The following is a 23001-nucleotide window of genomic DNA, read 5'->3' on the forward strand; positions in this document are numbered from 1 at the left end:
GCTAATGAGAGGCGACAATTGTCCGAGTCAACTGAATAAAGTGGGTTAGACATACAATACAGTCTTCTTGAGAAGAAATTTTCTCTCATTAGCTTCAGATGAACTTTCAAAAAAGCAAGACTGTGAAATCTGCCTCTCTCGCCTCTTACGCTGACGTCATGCGATCAAAGACTTCCGATGAATGATTCCAGTGATCATTAACACTAAAGGGCAATGCCACCAATCTTTACATGCAGCTTCCTCTGCAGCCACAAAAGGCTTTATATTACTTTTTTCACCTATGAATCAGTGCTCCCCAAGACCTGTAAACACACTTTATTGTGTAAAATTGGCAGTTATCCTTTAATGCACATACAGGCATGTGGAAAGTATGCGAAAAGACAGTTTAAAAATCTGATATGTTGCTTGATAAGACAATATTAGACCACATTTATTATTGTAAAAGCGTTGGGTTATAATCTTTAGCTTTCCCTCTCAAACTGGCTGTGTAACATTTTGGAACAGAGCCACTGTTTTGTAGGTTGTGTGAATGAACGTGTAGGTTTGTGTGAGTGTGTATATGTCGGGGCTGAAGCGGCTGTGTCTCCGCCAGGTGTTTCGGGAGCAGGCCATCGATGGAGAGACATTACCGCTGCTCACTGAGGAGCACCTGCTCAACACCATGGGACTAAAGCTGGGGCCCGCGCTCAAGATCCGCTCACAGGTACACACACCACAGACCCGCGTGTGTGTTTGTGCGTGAGCGAGTGGACAAGTCGTGTGTGTGAATGTTTCTGTCCGTAGGCCCAAGATGAACCGTTAGTGTAGCTTAGATTATTCCCTTGAAGTAGCCAGCCCCACAGACTGCAGCCTCTCTTCTCTCTCTCTGTTTAAAATACAGCATTAGTCCATTAGTCATTACTCGACAGGCTGAGCTGACACTCGTATGGTTTCCTCTCGTCTCCTCAGGTGGCGCGCCGGGTTGGCAGGTTTTTCTACATGACTGGATTCCCGCTGGCGTTCCCGTTTCCGCCTTCTGCTGCGCTGCGCCCCCCAGAACGGGATCGGGACCTCCTCACCACGCCGTCTGACACACCCTTGTCGCTGCCCCACAGACCCACCTCCACCAGCAGCAGCTCCTCACCGTACAGCGGCCCCAACCCAGGGTGCTCCTCTCCCAAGCAGGAAAACGGTAACGGCTCTGCGGTGGGGGGAAGATACGAAGCCAAAACTCCTTCGTAGGAGAGGGACAGGCAGGGGTGAAGAGGGCAGACCTGCCTCGAACTAACCATAGAGGGTGTGAAGGGGGAACATGAACCAGAGAGATTGACTCCCAGATCCCCCTCACACCTCTGGACCGTTTCGCTGAAATTTATGGGAAAATATTGAACTGGAATAAAAGACAGCTGGACCGTATCCGACAAACCAATCAGCCTCTGAGTTCCTCTGCAGTGGCTGTAGCCGAGCAGAATCCAAACAAAGTGGGTTGGGGAAGGGAGACACGTGAAGCGACAGAGAAAGAGGAAAAAGGAGACAGCTGGTCACAGACAGCCTGCCAAAAAAAAAGGAGCGAAGCCCTGCCACAAATGCGACATTCTTGCAAGTCAGACAGTCAGACGCTAGCGGAAACTCTTCCTTCCTTCCTGGGCTGGAGGAAGCTCCGCTCACTCACTCACACCCCCTTTTCTCTTGTCTCTCTCTCTCTCTCTCTCTCCGACTGCTCTCACCACAAGCCCTGCAGAACCCAGGAATTAAAAAGAGACGCCTCTACTCTCTTCTTTTTTTTTTGTTTTAATCTCCCTCCCTTCCTTCCTTCTCTCTCTTCGCCTGTTTCCCCGAGGCCAAAAAGCAGCGTGGAGCTGTCTTTTGTAGAGTTGAAGCATATGCTGAGCAGCACCAGATCTGACCAGCTCCCTCTTATCACTGCAACTATGCATTCCACTGTCCCGATACCAAAGATGACCGGACGTGTGGAATTGGAACCATGTTTCACAATGTGTCTGCTTCTTGTTTTTTTGCATTAATGGTCTGAGAGAAAGACTGATCCAACAGGGAAATGCTAGGCTAGTGCCTCATGTGATGGACTGTATTTGAGGTGACATACAAACGCTTACAGACGTTGGTGAAATGCTGAAGCCTCACTGAGAAGAGGCTCGTGACATTGTACGCTTGTGTTGACTACTGTGGGAGGTAGGGAAAACATGCAAAATTGTACAGAATCATGCTTAAGATGAAAATATCCTGAAGGTTACATACGTGGTACTTTTACTTTTTGTTAAATGTAGTTGCACGAATAAGGTTTTCTTTACTGAAAAATGTGACTTGCTGAACTTTGGTGGTACTTTTGTTCATACTTCTTTTTGTTCTGCCATTTTTAAAAAAAAGTGTAATATTAAAAAGACGCTCCAATCTTGATGAATGCTACTTCAGCATATAAATATGAGGAAAAAAATATTTATAGGACTTTTGATGTAGTAGATAAAGCAGATTATGATATGTATTATAATTAGCCCTTAAGATGGATTCCAAAGATACTCTTACTTTGTTTTCTCTTGGTTGCAGGGAAAAGAAAGGCACAAAGCTCTTAATGCAAATGTTTTGAATTTGTTATGGATTTTTTTTTTTTAAAACTACGCAAGCAATGAATTAAAAATGGTCTCTAGATTTCCCTTCAAAAATTTTGTCTTCATCCTATTTTTCTATTCACCACACAGGTGAAATAAATCCTAAAGAAATTTCTCTGCTTTCTCTTTTCTCTCTCGTGTCTGCGTCAAACGTATATTCGCCTTTTCCTCCTCAGGTGTTTGTGGTTCTTGTGTAAAAACGTGCAGGGGGGGAGTGTGCAGTCTCCTGATGTGTGTGTGTGTGAAGGGGAGGTGACCCACAGGGGGCACAGTTCAGGTCAACACCAGCTGTCAGAGTGTGAGGTTCAGCCGCAGGCCAAGGCCTCCCTTGCCTGTGGGGATAAACCTGACCCTCCTCATCCACCCACACACACACACAGAACCAGAACGAGGAACAGCCCCCACTCACTCGTACCTTCCTCCTTCAAAGAGTTCACACTGAAGCAGTGCGCTCTGCTCACTCCACTGGGACTTCCCCTCGCTTAAGGCTGGGCCTCTGCACCACAAGATTCTGTATTCACTGAAACGACTACAGAGGAACTGCGACGCCACAAAAGTGTTTCTCAAATCATACCTCCATTGTGGCGGTTAAATCCATGTCAAACACCTCACCTGCCCTGCATTGTACACCAATGAATGCACGCAACAAAAGGCTGGTATCACCTTTAGTTTAGTTTAGCTGGTGCAGCGAAGTCGGGATAAGTTGGAGTAAGAAAGCGGAGTCTGAGCATGTGAATACACAGACAGAAAAGACAGTGGTCTGGGCGGGGGGTGGGTGAGGAGTTGGCACAGAAACAGACCAGCCTGTGTTGCTGCTCTACCACCTGGGCAGAGAGTCTTGGCACGGCATCAGACGCCACCCTGCCAGCCTGGCACAGCACTGCCGCCTCAGGGCTAAACACCCGCCTCTCTGTAGCCCCCTCCTCCTCTTGGCCGGCCCAGCCTGGCTCGGCCCGGCTCAGCGAGGCTCATGAGCTCTCTCCAAAATAGCCCGTCCTCAGAGCCCGAGGGTGTCTACAGGTGTGCACATGTATGGAGGACACAAATGACTTGATTCAGGTGCATCAAAATGTTCGTACACGCTTAAATTAATTTAAAAAAAAAAACAGGAAACCAATGTGGATTTTTGAACTCTGTCTTTTCTTTTACATTTTCAATGCTTAATAAAATTACACCATTAACATGTTTGCACTGTACAGGTCCAATAATACCAAATACAAAAGGAGAGAAAATAGAAATAGAAAGTCCAACATTATTTGTCATATAGATGGTCGGTAAGGTTGAGAGCAACTGAGCGTGTGTGTGTGCGTCCGTGAAGCTCAGTCGTCATCGGACAGCTCCAGGTCCTCCACCAGATCCTCGCCTCCCTCTGCCAGCTTTATCAGAGCAGAGGAGGACAGCGGCTGAGGAGCCTTGGAAGGCTTTTCGTCATCTCCCTCGTCGTCCTCATCATCATCTAGAAAACAAACAGGAAGCACTTTAACTTCACATTCAGCCAAATGGGATTATTGAAGCGTGGCAGGTACAGAGGTTAGATTTTTGATACGTACACACAGAAATTAAGTAATAATAAAAAAGTGTTTATTAACTTACCGTTTAACATTTTTATCTTATTAAAGCTTTTGATATTATTACAACGCAGTTACAGTTGTTGATCAACACATTAATAAAAACTTAGAGCTGTTTACAACTATGTTATAGTGTGTTATACAATTTATATAATGCTTATTAATGTGAAATGGGAGGAGGATCTACGTAGAGGTGATACAGAATAACTAAGTTTTTTCTCATGAATATTATGTCACCGTATTTTTTCTCCTAGACTTTCTCATTAGGTTTTGATGCTGCTCTGGTTTCATACACTATTATTTAGACTTTTGGACTGACCTATGTGGATACGTCTTCTGTTTTGGTCAGTTAAAACACTTTGCAGAGAGCTGCAACAATAAGTCGATCAATCGATGTGTTGTTAACTATTAAATTAATTTGATAACTGAGTAATTCTCTGTTTTCGGCCTCTTAAGTGTTATTATTTTCTTGTTTCTTCAGTCTTCTATGATACTGAACATCTTTGGCTCGTGGACGAAACAAGACATTTGATCTTGGGCTTTGGGAAACAACACTGATCGACATTTTATGAACTAAACAACTAATGAATTAATTGAGAAAATAATCAACAAATTAATCAATAACTGTTCGTTACAGCCCTATATCCCTTATAGTAGCCCTCGCACACTCAGAGTAATAGTTGTTCTTACACTATTTAATTTTTAATCACTTTATTTGGCAATAGTCACATTGTTATATACCTTGCAGTTAGAGTACGTCAGTTTGCAAATACTCTAGAAAAATGACCGTTGTGGTGGCTGGACTACGTCTTCATTGTGGTGTTTTGATCCTTATATTCTTGTATTTACTCTTAAATTCTTTCAAATTTCCCTCAGGATCAATTCCATCCATCCATCCATCCATCCATCCATCTATCCATCTAATCCTGTAAAATTAATTTAAAGCATGACACACGTTTCTGTCAGCTTGTACATAATAAATGTATTTCGAGGAATTCAATGAATAAATTAGAAAGTAAGAATTTCAGTGCAAAGGTTATTCATTTGATCTATGATTTTGTCATTTCAATATACAAATGCAGGGCTGCAATTAATGATTGAATCTTCTTTTAATTTCCTGTTAAAGGGTCCTATTTGTAAGAAAAGTTGATTCGAGTCTCATTCTCAACTGGTCACATAAAAAAACGACCTCCAAGTTGGGAATGAGACTCAAAAATAGACTTTTCTTACAAATAGCACCTTTAATGTGTAAATAAAGTCTATAAAATATCAGAAAACAGTGAAAAATGTCCCTTACAGTTTCCCAGAGTAAAACGATCCATCCATTATTAATATCACCGGCAATTAATCATTCATCGACTAACTGATTAATTATCTATCTCAGCAACAAAAATGATCTAGAGTTTAGCCTCTTATACCTGTCAGCCTCCGTACTAATGAGTGTGTATATACATGCCCTGATAATATGATAATACAGCTTCTTCTGAGTACTCAGTGATACAGTAAACTTTAAAATGTGATTAGTTCCCTCTATATGCTTGACGCTGATATTGCACCAACCTGAGTCTCCGCCCACCATCCCCTCGTCGTCACTCATGTCAGACAGATCAAGTTCATCATCATCATCATCATCATCTGAGCCACGGTTGCCTTTTTTCCCTGAGGGGAAGAAAGTGAAAATCATTACACAATGCACTGCATTTTGTCTAGTGTAACTTTCTTCATTCCTGAGTTTGCGTTGGTGCATCGCTGACGTCTGAGGACTGTGGAGACACCTATATGTGGGCCAGGCATCAGAGGCGGTCTATTTCCTCCTGAGATGGAAGTGAGAGTCGATTACAGACGCCGCCGCCGCTGCTGCTGCTGCACAAACACCCATGACAGTTTACTACCGGCAATTTCAGACATCTTATGCTCACGGCCTAAATATAGCAAAATGGAGATAGCAGGCAGGTTCTACGGCTACGATGATGATGGCAGAGTCGGCGTGTGTGCTGGTGTGTGCGCCAGAGAGAAGTTGGGAGTTTTTCTGACTTTGTGTTGTACTATACTGTGTGTGTGTGTGTGAGAGAGTGTGTGTGAGTGTGAGTGTGTGTGTGTGTGTGTGTGTGTGTGTTTAGCCAAAGGGACAACTGGGGTCCACAGGCTTTGAAGTTGAGGTGTGATGAGAGGCTGGGGGCGTCGAGGAGAGAGAAGCAAAACAGAGCTACTTCCTGCAAACACACACACACGCAGAGTTACACAACATGTGCACACACACACACAAACAATGTCTATTAAAACATCGGGTACTACCCCTCCTATCTATATTTAAGATGACAAACACTCTCACTCTCTCCCACTCTGTGTAGCTCACATGGTGCTAGCAGAGGTCAGAAGTACCTTAGAGGTTGCCCCCAAATGACCTGGAAGACTTATTACCACACACACACACGCGCGCACACACACATCAATCTAAATCATCAGCCCCCCTCCACTCACACTCCCCCTCTTTCCGGGAGTGTGTGAGACCACAAAGAGCTTTGGTGAGCTGCCCGAAAGCTTTTGGCTCTTCAAGACTGGACGAGAAGGTGGTGGGTGTGCGCTTGTGCGCTTCCATCGAGATGTGTGTGTGTGTGTCTTTGTGTGTGCACGTGTTGCGAGGACATGCGGGGGCAGCTGGTTGAAGCCCACGGAGCCAGAAAGAGAGAGCGAGAGAGCTAGAATGAAAGAGAGCGAAGAGGGAGAGAGAGAAAGAGAGAAGTGGGAGCGGCCACCTCTGGCTGTTCCACTGGACTGGTTTGAATTAGGATCCCCCGCTGGGATCCAAGCCTGTACTTCCTGTCGGGGGGTTTCAGTTCATGTGTGTGCGCGTGAGAGGGGAGGGAGTAGGGGGGGGACAGAGAGTAAGAGGCGGGGGCCCGACGCTTGCCGGCAGCTGCCCATCCGTTTGTGGGGACTCTCCCTACAATGAAGTCCAGATGCATTTTAAAAAAAAAAAAAATTCCCCCTGCCTGCCGCCTACTCCTCTCCTCTGTGACCTTGCGGAAGGCTTTTTTTCAGCTTGGAGCGTGTCCGAGTGTGAAGTTGTAAAGGCGAGGCTGCAGCTGCCTGTGACCTGTGGATGACCCCGTCAGGACAAGACACACTCGGGTTAAAGGAGGAACTGGCCGACGGTTCCTCTCTGTGGTCAGAGAACCAGACTATCTGACGGGAGGGGATTTTCTCTGGAGTTTAAGTTGGGATTTAAAGAGCGCTCTCTTGCGGGTACACAGACCTGCAGCTCTCGGTCACGAAGGAAAAGCCAGGTTAGGAGGTCTATATGTAGCAACGCCATCATGCAGAAACCTACATCATGTTATGTGGGAAAAAGTTTTCAGAAGGCTTCAGAAAATAGTATTTTTTGAAATTAGGGATGTCAGTTTTGGTTAATTTTGCTTTCAGAAGAGCTGACACCCATCAACTGGTAAGTAACCAGTTAATTATTAAGGGGAAAAAAGCAAAATGACGTGAAATACAAGAGGTGTTTTCTCCATCTGGCACACTGTCTGACGTGTGCCAGATGTCACAGCGTACTTGTGCTCGAGTTACCGTTACCAAAATTCTTTGAATCCTTTCCCCTCGACCAAACTGACTGGCAACATATATCTTCGGCTGTGAGCCATCCTCGGACATGGCAGCAGGGTAGTTGTTCTTAATGTGGTGCAGCATAGTGCTTAAGTATTACTAAACTACTACTACTTTGGCTTACACCTGACTTTGTTGCCTGTCTGGAGGAAATGTTCCGACTGAGTTTCTTTAAGCATGCTTCATTTTTACCTCTGACTGCTCTCCTGTTAGTGTACTGTGTTTGTGTATGCAAATTAACCTATTGACAGACATGCGAAACCTGTCAAAAATATTCTTAGCGCTGGCGTCCCTAATTTGAATACACGAGGAACAACTGGGAAGCTACAGAATGATATAAAAACCTCAAAAACAAAAAAAATAATGGACATGCCCTTTAATTTTCTGTAACTCAGAGCCTCGTGGTTGCTGCTACAGTGGTTGAATCTAACTGCAGGGTTCAAACAGCTTTAAGAGTAAAAAACACTTTCAAGGTGCCTCAACCAAAATCTTCAGACTCTCGAAGCCACTAAATTCTAAACTGATGCTATAAATAGAATTAGGAAACATTTATATAATTCCTTTATGCCCACGGCAATCGATGAATATTATCACTTTGTTTTTTTTAACCAGCTAGACATACTCGCTTGATTTTTTAATTCTTGCTTATTTCAACGGCAGGAGAAAAACAAACAAACATGACGATGGGCCGCTTCAATTCATCAATTAAAAGATTTTTGGTTTACATGAGTGTTTGTGTCGATGAAACACTGGACAATGTATAAAATTAAGCATTTAAACTCCACTACATTTGTCTGACAACTCGAGCTACTTTTCCAATTATAATTTCTCATGACTTATTTGGCCATTCTTGATAATCCTTTAGATTCAGCGTTCCTTTATGGGTTGGGAAAATTCTCCGACTTCTTCAGCTAAATAAACTGAATGAAAGCGGTTTGTTCGAGCTCGTGAAAAGTTTCTTTTTTTAGAGATGCACGGTTTCTCGCAGGACAGCGGCGCTTCACACATATGATGATTTTATAGTATATGATGCGTCACTGCAGATTAAAATACCCAACAGTATGTAAAATAGTTCAAATTAACACCTACAGCAGCGAAAGATACATTAACGCAGCAGCAATATTAATCCAAAAACATCCGATATAATAGTAAAAGGGATTTCTGCATAACTACATTTACATGTATTACTTTAAATAAATGTTGCTGATAATAATAGATGGTTTGAATGCAGGACTTTTACTAATAATGGAGTATTTTCAGTTTGGTATTAGACCAGGCTGCAACAAAACACAGCCCCCTAGAGGCCAAGACATCATAGCCTTCTGTTCCAACATATAAGTGAGGAGAGCATGTGAGTCAGCTTGCCTTTGACTTTGAGTCCGTCATCATCGTCTGAATCGCTGTCGGACTCGAACAGATCCTTGAACTCCTTCTTGTCCTCCACCTTCTTGTCCTGAATCTTCCTACGTTTGATCTCAGGGAGGTCCAGATCCTCCATCTTTACAAAACACACAAAAAAACAGCAGCAGGGTGAATACACACAGAACTGCTTTCATTGTTAACGACAGTGATCATAAGTTTATTGTCTTGCCAGTAAAAGTTAACTCTGTACCATGACTGTTTCATGATTTATGTAACACAGAATTTCTTGTGGGTAACAGTGACGCTCATAAAGAAAAAGCAAGAAGTGATTCATGATGACTGAGTGGGATGAGGCGAATGTTGGTGGGTTTTTTGGTGGGATAGTTACCCTTTCTTTGCCAGAGATCTCCAGCTGGATCTCCTTCTCTCTCAGCTTCTTCCACTGGCTGTAGTACCTGCTGAGGGGAGTCCCCTCCTGCTGGATCTGCTTCTCCCACGCCGCCTGACGGAGGACATGGAAATTAAAGTTTGTTGATACAGGTGTGTGTGGGTATAGTGTGTTAAATAACAAGCAGATCTCTCCCTGAGCATGAATATCCAGGCTGGTGGTGATTTTTCAGGTTGTAAAATGATCTGGCTTTCCACCACAAATTCACATTGAGACAGAGTTGGACAGACGAGACAGTGATCTGTATCAGAAGATGCAGAAAACAGATTGAAGATGCCTGAAAGGGGAGACCAGCGGATCTTCTCCAGCCCCTAAAGGTCTTTGTGGATGATATTGATTAGGTGAAATCACATTATCTGACCGACAAATCCAATAGAGCGAACAGACCGCGACCTCCTGCGCCCGTTAGCTTAACACATTTACCACAATTTGCCGTGTGGCTATTAAGATGGGTGACACACACACACACACACACACACACACACACACACACACACACACACACACACACACACACACACACACACACACACACACACACACACACACACACACACACACACACACACACACAAAGAAAAAACAAAACCGGAATGGCGACTCAGAAAACAAAACATTTTCTCACACAGGCAGCAGAGAAAGACAGCAGACATGAGAGCGACCTGGATGGAGGCAGGGCATCGTTAATTAGGCTAGCTCTCAGTTTGGGTGACATGTCAGTGGGGGGCTGGTGGCCGGAGGGGGGCCGTGGCCTTTTCCACAGCAGCAGCGGCAGCAGCAGGGCTGCCTGCTCTCCTCCGCCTGCGGTGACACCACCTCCACCGCTGCCACGATGCCAGGGAGTGGATGCCATGGTGACAGCCTCCGCTGAGCAGAGAGCCGTGGCGACAGGAGCTGGCGCTGCTGCGGTGCCACGCTGTCTGTCCGTTCATGTGTGTATGCGCACACACATTTTCTCATCAGCTAAATTACACAGAGACCGTCCTCTTTAATTTCATCCTTAAACACTCTTAAATATTAATCAGCACTACACGTCAGGGCTCTCAGCAGCAAAGCCACATAAAAGCATGTGTGTGGACAGGTAGCGCGCACACACACAGACAACAAGTCAACAGAGAAAACACACTAATGGCTGCTCATTAAGGCTGAGGCGCCTCTGGTTCAAAGGCCCACAAGAGCTTCCAATAACCACAGGTCATTTTAACCAGACTTAGAGTTTATGCAAGGAAGTGTCGTCCATTATCGCTGACAGCAGGGTTCGACGGTCAGGACTGTCGGGCGGCATGCAGCCTCCGGTTCAACTGGACAAGAGCCCAGAAGAGAAGTTTATACTTTGTCAGAGCTCTGTTTGAAAACACACTGCTCTGTTGCTGATGCTTCTTGAGAACAATCAGATAAGACACCACCTACAAGTTAGTGTTGAGTCAAGCAGACATGACTCATCTAAATAATAAAAACATTAACATCACGCTGTATTGTTGTGGAAACTGTTATATTTAGCAGAGAACACTGAGTCAAACTCAGACTGACTAATAAAGAATTCCAAGTCGAGCGGATTTGAGCTGGTTGTCGTCAATTATCGTGAACACCGATCACACCCACCACAGCGGCTGACACCATCAAGTCAAGAGCTGACAGAGTGACACCAGACAGCTCCTCATTAGGTCCGATTTATGTGTAACCAAGTGGGGCAAATGGACAGACCTCAGCCTAATTCATTTCCAATCTGAGTTTTGCTGATTGTTTTATTCTTCCGTTACTGTGAATACATCTTGGCAAGATCAGTTTCGAGATCTCAGGTAAGCACAAAATAAGTGAATCAATACTTTTTAGAGTAAATTTTCAAACTTGTGATTTAATTAAAGACTTTAATTCCAAATTCGAGGGTTCAAAGCTGAACATTAAAAGGGGCTCTGTGCAACTTCTTTGCTGTTTTTAGTTAATGCTGACTCCATGTATGACTCCATTTGTAAACTAATGTTAGCTACTGTGGCTCTCACAGTAGCGGAGCATAACAGTGGTATGAGGGCTGATGAGGTGAACTCATAAAAAAGCGTGTATCAAGTAATAATGAAATTTGCCCCAGTGTAATTAAAGTGTTGCTATCAATGAGTAGAAGGCAATAAAACCATCATACATGACAACAGATTAATCATAAAACATATTGTTACATGAAACAATAATTGCTACAGGACTGCAATATATTTTTTACTGATGTAATATTTAAACTACATAATAACACACTAGGATATTGTTAAATCTTGAGCTAATAATGCAGAAATAGCTTCGATGGTCACAAAACAGATGAGTCCATGCAGGTTTTATGAGTCAGTTAAAAACATTTGACTCTGCAGCCTTTGATAAATATTCCTGATGTCCATCTTCATCCATCTATAATGACAACTGCAAATATTTTTGTTACCTTTTTAAAAAGGAAATCAGTAAGATGCTATCAATTTATAAACAACAATTTCTACATTTTAAAGCTATTAAGAATTCTATTACTAATTTGATTACATTTTGATGCGTTTACATCATCTTAAGCTCACAGATATAATTGTGTGTTGATGGACGAGCACCTGTCTGCATTTATAAGATTATTTCCACAAAAAAACTTAATATTAGGAAACAGAAGAGCTGACACGAAATACTAATATAGAAGAGGTAAAATGAGGACTCGGGAATGCCAGCCTGTAAAATCAGGACAAGACAGTCTTCTCCGGTCCCCCTCCCTTCGTCTTCCTCTCTCTCACACACACTCACCACAGCGGTGGCATCGGCCACTCCGAAGGCGGCCTTCTGTCTCCGTCCTGTGATGTGGCTGCTGTTCTCCTGTACCTTCTCCAGCAGCTGGCGCACCGGCTTGCAGTAATTGGCCACTTTGCATTCCTTCAGGAACGCTTTCAGCTGCAGGGACATGGAGGGAGGGGGAGTATGAGAAAGAAGGAACTGGTGTAAAGGATCATCCCATCTGCACATACGGTGCATTGAGGCAGAGCAGAGGAGGGTTTGTGGTTGTTTCCCCAGAGGGGAGCAGATTCAGTCTGGCAGGATCCTGAACCAGATCCTGAATCATCTTTGCAAACAGGTTTTAAACTCTGGAAGGATGTTCAGTACCATCGCTTCCTCATTAGTTCAGACTGAAAAATGTTGAAGTTCTGTAAATGTGGGGCGATAAAGTTATTTCATTTCCCAGACCTCGATCACTCCAGGATCAGTTGTGTTACCTGAATGACGGTGGGCAGGGCGAGCTCTGGGAAGCCGATGGAGCTGGCCTGAGTGTGGAAGTATTCCAGTATCAAGTCATACAGCTGGTCGATCAACCCGTCCTGAAATGCAGCAGAAAAGCAGATGCGTTAAACTTCAGTTTATCATTTGCCTCTTTGCTGTGCAGTAAATTGAGTGCAAAATTGCAGAAACCACAACACATCGAGACTGATACTTGTCTTATCTAACGATGACGCAAGGAATCTCTGCCTGTCTGTCTGTCCAGGTTTGTTGCTGAGAAGGAAGTGCAGTGTCGAATTTGGTGCAATTTGGAAACACAGCACGTTCAATATTGATACATTTTGAATAAACAGGACACCGCTCAATGCAGCAGCGGGGGCGTGGCTCACACTGAAGGACTTTAATAGTTCTCACCAATTTTGAATTTGCACACATAAGGAGAAGTTCAACAGATTTTCCTCTCTCTAATCTTAAACATGCACACCCTACAAGATTTTAAAATAATGGCACATCACACACTACAGATAAGGTTATCATACCAGAGGGAGTAATGCCTGGTGGGAAGTGGAGGTGAGATTAGAAGTTTCCATCAAAAGCAGTATGCTAGGTAACGTTAGCCTCAAAGGCTAGAATGTTTACCATTGCTTGGCAGCACCGTCAGCTGCTCTGGGATGCCTCATCCAGATTTTAAATCGTAAATATCAAGTCTGTTTGATATTATCGGGGCAGCCCTGATGAGTCTGTGGGCAGTTCAGGAGGCTTCAGACTGGAATTATAAATTAACCCAAGCATCTTTTTCTGAATTATGTTTTGTAAAAAAAAAATGTTTTCATATCTGCGTATATTGGACAACATACACATGGACAACACTCAATACCAATATATCTCTAACAGGCCAGTATCAGCTGATAATATCTGCTCTAGTGCCCACTGATGGCTGTTTCCACCCGTTAGGGGAGCGATCAGAGCTCAGTAGCTGGCTACCTAGCTACATTAATTAAAAACAGTAAAAGAAACTATCGTGATTAGTTGTTGTTGCAAGCCCACATTAAGAAATAACATCTCAACTAATATTGATGTTCTGTGATCCATGGAAAAAAAGTAAAGTGGTCCATCCGCAAGTGCAAAACAAAATAACTCTCCCTCCCAAACAGATATTGACTAACAGGATCTAAGAATGAAAGAATGAATGAGGTTACAAGAAATGGTGATCTGATTACCAGGCTAAGCTTAGCTGTCATGCAAACCATCACCTGATCTCGGTCACCTCTGGCTTATCAACAGAGGGGATTCACAGGTTACTCTGCAGATCGTGCAGTTGGAAATAAAACCCCCCGTCAACACGCTAGACAAAGAAAAACCAACACTGTTCAAAGTATTAACAGTGTAGCATCAACAGATTAGAACCAGCCTATGAAACAGCTGGCAAAAGTGAGATCATTTATAAGAGAAGCTTTGAATCTTCATACAACCTCTGCAGGAATTTACCCCTAAAACTGCGTCTCTCAACTGAAGGATGGACCCTATATGTATTTAATGGAGCCCTATGACATCCTGTACTTGACTGATTCATGTGCAATTTAAAAAAAAACAAAAAAACACACACTTGGCTACAGTAAGTAAACACAAAACCTACAGTACTAGCTGCTTCGTCTCCTCTCTTCGGGAAAATAAATGCAAACATTTCTTCTATGAAGTGTTCGGGGTTAGACAGATCAGTGCTCGTTTAGTCAGGTCTGATGTGAGTGCATCGCGGCAGGGGTTCGTGGCAGCTGCCCAGGTGACAGAGTGAAAACAGCCCTAGCGAGCGGAGTGTGGGGGATAATCCCAGAGGGCCGTGCTACAATCCTCTTGGCTGCAGCGTTGAGCGTGGTGACCGAAGGCCACTTTTAGAGCCCTGACAAGGGGCTTTCAGCGCTGCCCTCAATCCCCTTATGTACACACGCAGGCTAACACACAGAGTCAGGGAGCGACATGAGAATAACATTCACTAAGACCTGAACCGCTCATCTGATCAGCTGCTGCTCCTTCACAGCGCGAGAAACATCAGTAGCACACACACCAAAATACTCGTCATGGTGGTGGAACACAGTCACCACTCACCTTGTAGGCTTTCTCCAGTAGGTTGACCTTGCTGAGCTTCAGGATGACTGCAAAGTTGATGGGTTTCTTGCTCATTCGCCCTGGTTTCTTGTTGAAGTTCACCTGATGGAAGATCTATAAAGGAAAGACAAAAACCGGCAATGTTGAACTCAGACAAAACTGTTCATAAACACCTAGGGACACAGATTTTTCGGCCATCACCAGAATCTGCAGATATGGGGGTGGCCAACCGACACCGGCTTATCAGCAAATAAGGTGGCATTCACCGATGTCCTTAGCCGATGTTAATCTGTCGCGTCTCATTCATTTTGCGCTCTGTAAATGTCTCACCTCCCCACAGACCCCATCCATATACTTGCATTACTTTTCCACAACTCTGGCAAAGTGCCACGTGAATGTGCTCGAGGGCAAGGTTATATTAAATAGCATTTGATAAATTTGTATGGTTGACTCTCATTGACTGCTCATTCACAGATAGTGTAATGAAGGGCTGAATGGCTTTAAAACAGCTTCAATACAGATGATTTCTTTGTTCCCTTAACAGAAAAGGGAGAATAAATACAACAACCAAGAAAAGTAAAAATATTGGTATCAGTCATTTTAAACATCGGCATCGTAACGGCCCATAATTTCCATACTGGTGCAAACAAATTGACAATTAATCGATGAATCACTGCAGCTGTACTACAGTGCCTAACTGAGTTCAAAACTACGGCAGTAAGGAGAGAAATGTGTGTGTAACCTTTTCATGACTCTGAAGCTCTGAAAACAGACTTTAAATGGACTTGTTGCTTATTTTCTGTTGGACAGGAGACGAAATGCATTACTCCGTTTCAACAAGTCAGCCTATTAATAATTTAATTTAGCACTAAGCCAATAATTTCCAGTAACAGTTGTTTGAAGGTGAGGAAACCTCTTCAGGGAAAATGACTGCTCCTTTTAGCCTCGCCTCACCACAACACACACACACACAGACACACACACTTACAAAATTATCAAAATAACTGGTGAAAAAAAAAAGAACGCTTATCGTTGCAGCTCTTCACAGAATAGTGCTAAACATTAGGTCACCATGTGACCCGATAACCTTTGTTTACACTGTTATTTCTTCTTATATTTATTGTAAAGGAAGTAGTTGTTTTTTTTTTGGATGACTCCCCTCATCACTGAACTGTTGTCATAATTATTCCATCAGGACACACCCCATACTGAAGGAATCTAACAAAAAGGTCAAGCTGGTGGCCTACAAAAGGTCAAAAACAGTCAATGTTTTTCCTTCTTACCTGAAAAGAGATCAAGATAAGGGACCCAAGAAACAACCACAGTTACAGTATGCAGTAATATTTCATCAGATAAGTTGATGGTGTCCTTCAATTATCATCTTTACAGTTAATCTTACATACTGCAGCGTTACCGAGATGACACATTTCTATCTTTGTCTGCGAAAGTACATTCTAGCCAGCGTGTGGGCTATTTGTCTACAAGCTTCAGCTTTCACATCTGCCCACAGTGCGCAAGTGAATTTCTGCCTTGTATTTGTGTATCAAGCTATTTCTGACTCCCCGTATCTCTGTGTATTTCTGTGCGTTTGTGTGTGTGTGTGTGTGTGTGGTCGTTAATGCGCTCAGTGTGCGAAGCAGAGCAACGTTCCTGGCCGGTGCTGTCTGTACAAACATAGGATGTGGTGGCGGTCTGCGGGGGAGCCAGGGGGAAGTGGGAAGGCATGGGCCAACCCTGGTGCACGCATGTACGCGCGCACACACACACATACACAGCTACTGAAGCAGGAAGCTCCAAATCATACACCCCCCTCAGAGATGCGAGAACACACACAGGCACAGACACACAGGAGGAAGGGGCTGCTTCTGCTGCTCTAATTAAAACAGTAGCAGCGTACCTCAGCCTGCCTTTAACAAGGGGAACAGTAAAGGAGAAAAAAAAACAGGAAATATCGTGCGTCACAAATAAACACGCTTTGCTGTTGGGGGTTAGGGGAGGGGGCTCTCCGTGTGTGTGGGGGGAGAGAAAGAAGGTGGGGAGTGGGCCTTAGGCAGAGAGGATGTGGTCTGCACAGCGTGTTAGGACCAGAGTGTAAACCACAACCAAGCTTTTATCGCTTCGGTCAAACTGCTGCACGCACACGCACTTTCAAACAAACACACGCACTACATGCATGCACTGGCCACTCCCAGCAGGCCGAGCTAGTCGCTGTCGCCAGCACGCTGTTCTCCTCCGGCGCACCACAACACCGCCCCCACGCCATGCATAAACACATTCGCTCACACATACACGACGCATACCGCACAATCACGTGCTCAACACCTGACCCAGAGACAATGCTGTCAGTTGGTGACCTGTGATTGGTCTGATAACAAAGGTGTCTCTCACACACATACACACAGGCCTAGCCTTTCGATGTGTTTCCTCCTGAGCTTCTTCAGTTGTGGCCGTTGAGACCAGAATGCATCTCATACGCCACTGATGTTTTTCCGCAGCAAACCACCGACGGAACATTTCATCACATCTACCTTTTCATTGTTTCCACTTGTGACAAAGAAGACCAACTGACTGTTGTTTATACTGCATTGTTTCAAACTATTTGAGCTCTTTCACTTTGGTGTAACGGTGCAGGGAAACACTTCAGGCTGCTGGAAACTCTGCAAAATGATCCTGTCAGATAAACATTCATCCACTGTGACTGGTGGTTACTGGGGGTGACGGGAAGTCTTACCTCCAAGAGGAAAGGCAGAACAGGTACAAATGTGTTGGTGCTGCTCGACAGCAGTGTGAGGGCTCTGCAACAGTGCATCCTCAGAGGGTAATATCTTGATGTGGGCACCAGTCTGTTCAGAGGAGAAAACAGTGGTCAATGTCTCCACCTGCTGTTGGCAAAATGTACAGCAACATGGTGGCTTCACAAATAACTGAGATTTTACACTGCATATAAAATTAATGCAAGACAAATGTTCTTTGCTACAGTTTTCGGGCTAACAGATAATCAACAAAAGACTGTTACTGGACGCGTACTGTAATGTTCAGTATTATTTATTAAACATTCTGTTTGCATAAAAAACTCACAAACGGGGTTTGAGTTCCCACACACACACACACACACACACACACACACACACACACACACACACACACACACACACACACACACACACACACACACACACACACACAGAGTCGTGACCATCAGAGCAGAGATGCAGCGATGGAGACAGTGGTGTGACACAGGTCATGATTACTGAAGTTTACTCCAGTTGACAGCAACAATATTTGTGACTAGAAGTGCAACAAAACCTTTCCAGTACTTAATCAATACACCTGTTCAACAAGCATAAACATGCAAACATGGAGAAAGGGATATTTTAACCTGCCCTGTCCACAGTCTCTCATCCATCATTGCTGTTTAACACAAGCACAACGGCTAATAGCGAAATGTTATTAAACAACATAGCAGTACGCTTAAACCAAAACTGCCTGTATATAATAGCTATATAGTTTAGCTTAGTTTGTTTGGTACCAGTGCCTTAAAATGTGTTCCTCCCTCTACCAACAGTACGTGTTCTTCATTCTTTCTACACTGTTTTGATGTCGGGAGTTTAGAGTGATTTTGCTGTTGTAAATGTTACTGCTGCTGCTCTAAAGACAATATAGTTATATCTAAAACATTGTAGTGACAGGTATTGCAATTCAAGCAAAAGAAATGTTGATTTTCAGAAAAGGTTACCAGCTACTTGTTCATTTAAGAGACCTGTCTTACTTTCTCTTTTGTATACAATAGAACTATTGCTCTCAAATAAAGCAAAAGTAATTTAATGAAAACATTTATTTTACAGCCCATGTAATATATCTTGTGCGATTAATCGCTAGAATAATTGCTAGGATACTCCCATTACCAAAATAATTAATAGCTGCAGCCCTAATGAATCATGATTGTGATGTGCATTTTTTTTTTTGCCATTTATATTGGTACAATATACAAACAATCATTAAATCAAAGATGAAAATTACTGTTAGTTACAGCATTACATTTGTTTTTTTTTAAAAAAAACAAACAAACGTCAACTTACATTTATTCATTCATTCAAAAACTATATTAAAAAACAAACGTCAAACTCATCAATCAAAAACTATATTAAAAAACAAAACAAAACTATACGATGCCTTCTAAATCAATTAGCATCTATATACAACAGCTCGGAAATTACTTGCATTCATTTCATAACAGAACACCAGTAATGTTCAACAAATATCAGACCACTTCACCTGGGAAACTCTGTAATGGATTATTCACTTAATGGGGTAACAGAATTACCTCTGGGAAGCTTGACTTTTTGAACATTATAAATGCATTTTATCCAACAGGTGCATGAAGTCTAAAAGAGCTTTCAGTAATGCAGTTTGCATGTACATATTACTCACTTGATGGTGCCAAGTATGACCTGGCAGAGTGGATAGATGAGAGGCTGGAGGACATCACTGGGGTGCAGGGTGCTGAGGACCCGACACCAGAGGTACAGACAGTGGATATACTGCCAGTTATACACCGACTGGTACGTTTCCTACAGATCCGACACAACACAGTCAGTGTCTTAATATAGGTGCTTATAAAGGCTCCATAAGAACTGAACTCTGAGGCGTTCATTCAGTTATGTGCTATTGAAAACATCAGGCTGATGTGTTGAACATGAACGTAGCAGAAAGCAGAGCAAAGCAAACCATCTCCCTGAGCACATACATGTAGTCAAAAACCAACCTTTTTCTTCATTGTCATGGCGTTTCTAAGGTGGATGGCCATCTGTCGGATGTAGATGAAGGCGTGCTGGTAGGTGGCTTGTGTGTCCAGGGAGTACATCTCTGTTAGAGTGCGTTGCATGAAGTTGATCAATGGCAGCGCGTTGGGAGACGTGAACTTACAGTTTTGTACGTAGGAAATGTACATTTGCTGAAACGAGGAAGAAAAACACCATAGGGACAGGATAAATGAAATGTGGCTAGGTGTGGTTTTCAGCATCAGGAATGATAAAAAAAAAAAAAAAAGAATACTTAATAATGTTTATCTCACACCAGGGAACTTCCCTTCTTACAGCAGCTCAAGATTCAAAAATAAAGGGGCGTTTTTTCCCTCTGCGTTTGATTTGATTGAGTAAAAATTAAACAAGATAAAAACAAAACAAAAATACAATAAACACAAAAATAAAGACTACAGTCTGCTGTTGACCCTTATATTTCTGTATTACTCTGCATTTAGCTTACCTTGACAATAGGGTTAAGATACGTTTCCTGCTTGTGTCTGCAGATTTTGTTGAGGGCCAGAAAGGCGAGAACCCGACTCGTCTCCTCCCCTGTGCTCCACTGCTTCATCAGTTGCTACAAGCAAAGACATAAGATGACTTTAAAGTTTAAAGAAGGGATGCACGACATATATTAGGCCCGATAACAAGAAATTGATGTTATCAATTAGCAATAATTACTTTATAGCCAATGAACAGAGCTGACAATATGAGGCCAACTTGCTTTCACTGACTTAACAAGCAATCAAGTACAGTAGGTGGTGGTAGACAACATAAGACCTAACCCTAACACTTGGTTTGAGACCAGAAGAAGAAGACGACAACAACAACTTTTGCGAGACACGTTCCACAAGAGGTCAAAGAGGAGGGAAAAAGCTCAGTTTTCACACAACAAAACTTTTAGAGCACTGGGATATTAAATCATCCATCTTTGCTCAGGTGTGCATAAACAACAGGTACTTCTACTCAAAATACAAAAATGTAAAATTATCAGCCAACTTATTCATATCAGCCAAGAGAAGCAGGTAACATGTTAAATTTATCAGCTGAAACAAATCCATATTATAATCCCTCATAAAAAATGATGTTAAAAACTATTTTACAGAGTTAGTTGAAACACTCCATCTTACCTTAGTCAGGTGACGACACTGTTTGGGCAGACAGAGGTAATAAGGCACAAGCTGGTTGGCGTGCCGCAAGACGGCGCTGATGACTGTAGACTCTGTTAAACAGGATAAAAGCTGCAGGTGGAGAGTGAGAGTCAATACAAGGATGCGTTCAAAATGCAAAGAAAAGTGTTTACATGTACATCTCTACACGTTATCTACTGTATGTCACTCTATCGACCTCACAGGAATACATGAAGCAGAGAACAAAGTAAGAAAACCTAAACAAACCTGAACTACTCCACCAAGATACATCTTGATGTCGATCTGATTCTTCTGCCACTTTGGACTCGACGATGGGAGCACCAGCCTGACAAGAAAACACAGGGAACAGAGTGAGGGGTGAACCGTGTATCCACAGTTACATTAGGACTTATCAACAGGATGTAATATTAGCAGATGTGACATTCACTTCATACTTTTTCTGGTCTTTTTCTGGCTTCAGGTTGAGCATCCTCTGCAGGGCCACATAGATATCTCTGATACAGAACAGGACCAAGGCATTGAACACTGCACACAGAAAATGGAAAGAGATTATTGTAAATTCATGAAGTCTAAAGTTTTCTTCCTCTAATCTTTGTGTTTATTGGCAGATCGCAAAAACAAACTTCAAAAGGTGCATACCACCACCTACAGTATCAGTAAATGAAAGCAATTTGGCTTCAGATTATCGTCCCCTCCCAGTATTGGGCTGATACATGTTGTGCATCTCAAATCAAACATGGTGTCCTACCTGAACTGTCGGCCACTTTGTACCGACACTGACCGCCTCCTTCACCCTTGGTTGTAGCCACGGCGGCCTTAAAGGCCTGGGTGACTTCTCTGAAGAGACGAGCTGAGGGTTCCTTCTTCATGGCCGCCTTCCACTCGCTGATCATTTTATCTGTGACTTTGATAGTCTCCACTGCCTTCTTGGATTTCTTTGAAACTTTCTGGCCCTCATCATCGTCCTCTTCATCACCAGAGCTGGCCTCCTGCATGACAAGTACAACAGTATGAGGATCTTTGATTTCTCAAGAGAACTTATCATCATTTCACACACAAGGAGCCAGCCTACCTCCAGTGCGGATGGCAATCTGTGGTACTTTTTCTCATCTTCATCCTCAGAGCTGTCTGTGTCGTCAAAGTTGAGGAGTGTTTGGTCATTCTGTTGCAGAAATTTGAAGAACTCTGGATCTTTGTTCTGTAACCTGGACAGCTGCTCCTTGTGCTCAGAGGCCTTACCCTTCTTCTTCGCATCACTATAAGGAAGAACAACATAATGAGGTTTGTATATGCAACTATTATCAATGCGACAATGACACAGTGGGTAAAAGTAAATGATCCCATAACAAAATACTCACGCCTCAGAGGCTGCAGATTTCAGATCTTTCTTCTTGTTCTTTTTATTGAGTCCATTCTGTTTGGGAGTCTCTTCTTCAGATTCACCTGCAGAGTCAAACCCACCTGACAGCAGGAACTCATCCACACTGAGGTCTTCTAATTTCCTAAGAAAAAAGAAAGAAAAAAGAAAAAAGACAACAGTTCAACAGATGAAGTAAGTTGGCAAACATTTGTGTGAAAACTTGATACAGGTCTAACTTCAATACAACATTTTGTTCTGTAGCATCTAGCATGTCAGTTAGCTAGTAAGCCGCACACGTTTCTTTTACCATTTGTGAACAATACGTTTTTATCGAGGGGAAAATACTAAACATGTGGCTGGTATTTGATTTAAGCTAGCTGCGTCCGAGAGCCCCCAAAACTAAGCTAGCTGTAATAGCACGCATGGCTACGTATTAGCTAAAACGAGTCGCACAAACCCTTCTTATTCACCGACTGGACTGACAACACTTTAACTTATACGAACAACATGAATTTTGCTATTAAAACTCAAAATGTGCGGCAAATAGTCAAGACAATTTCCACGTACCTTTTCTGTTTCCCTGCCATGCTGGATCCAAAACGTGACTATCCAACCTCAATACCCACAATCCATCGGTGCAAGCTGGAAGAGTTGGTTTTATGTTTCACGGGTGTTATCCTGTTTTCGACTGATTGTTAAAATGTAATAATTCAAGCATACTGTTTTGAAACAGCACTACAGGCGTGTTTTGGATAATTTCTTCCTAATGA

General features: G+C 43.1%; 2 protein-coding genes across 3 annotated transcripts in view; one reads left to right on the forward strand and one right to left on the reverse strand.

Annotated features, from left to right (window-relative positions):
- samd11 (sterile alpha motif domain containing 11) overlaps positions 1 to 2643 on the forward strand; it is a 52525-nt gene extending 49882 nt beyond the window's left edge. The window contains exons 12-13 of one of the 2 annotated variants that reach the window (XM_084367990.1): positions 593 to 703; positions 949 to 2643. In XM_084367990.1, coding sequence (XP_084224116.1) covers positions 593 to 703; positions 949 to 1221 — 384 coding nt within the window. In that variant the 3' untranslated portion in view covers positions 1222 to 2643. The remainder of the gene's footprint in view (positions 1 to 592; positions 704 to 948) is intronic. The other variant, XM_084367991.1, reaches the window with a different exon arrangement.
- Positions 2644 to 3722: 1079 nt separating this feature from the next.
- On the reverse strand, positions 3723 to 22967 carry noc2l (NOC2-like nucleolar associated transcriptional repressor). Its single transcript, XM_084365985.1, has 18 exons — positions 22799 to 22967; positions 22230 to 22373; positions 21944 to 22127; positions 21620 to 21860; positions 21306 to 21396; positions 21118 to 21196; positions 20851 to 20961; positions 20184 to 20297; positions 19684 to 19872; positions 19350 to 19489; positions 17650 to 17761; positions 14919 to 15032; positions 12815 to 12916; positions 12351 to 12494; positions 9528 to 9641; positions 9143 to 9275; positions 5732 to 5830; positions 3723 to 4059 (listed from the first exon to the last, which is right to left on the reverse strand). Exons 1-18 carry the CDS (start codon positions 22816 to 22818, stop codon positions 3923 to 3925), a joined length of 2268 nt encoding a protein of 755 aa, XP_084222111.1. The 5' UTR covers positions 22819 to 22967; the 3' UTR covers positions 3723 to 3922.
- Between the last annotated feature and the right edge of the window lie 34 nt (positions 22968 to 23001).

This window comes from Pagrus pagrus, assembly GCF_965226575.1.
Source record: "Pagrus pagrus genome assembly, chromosome: 11".
NCBI lineage: Eukaryota > Metazoa > Chordata > Actinopteri > Spariformes > Sparidae > Pagrus > Pagrus pagrus.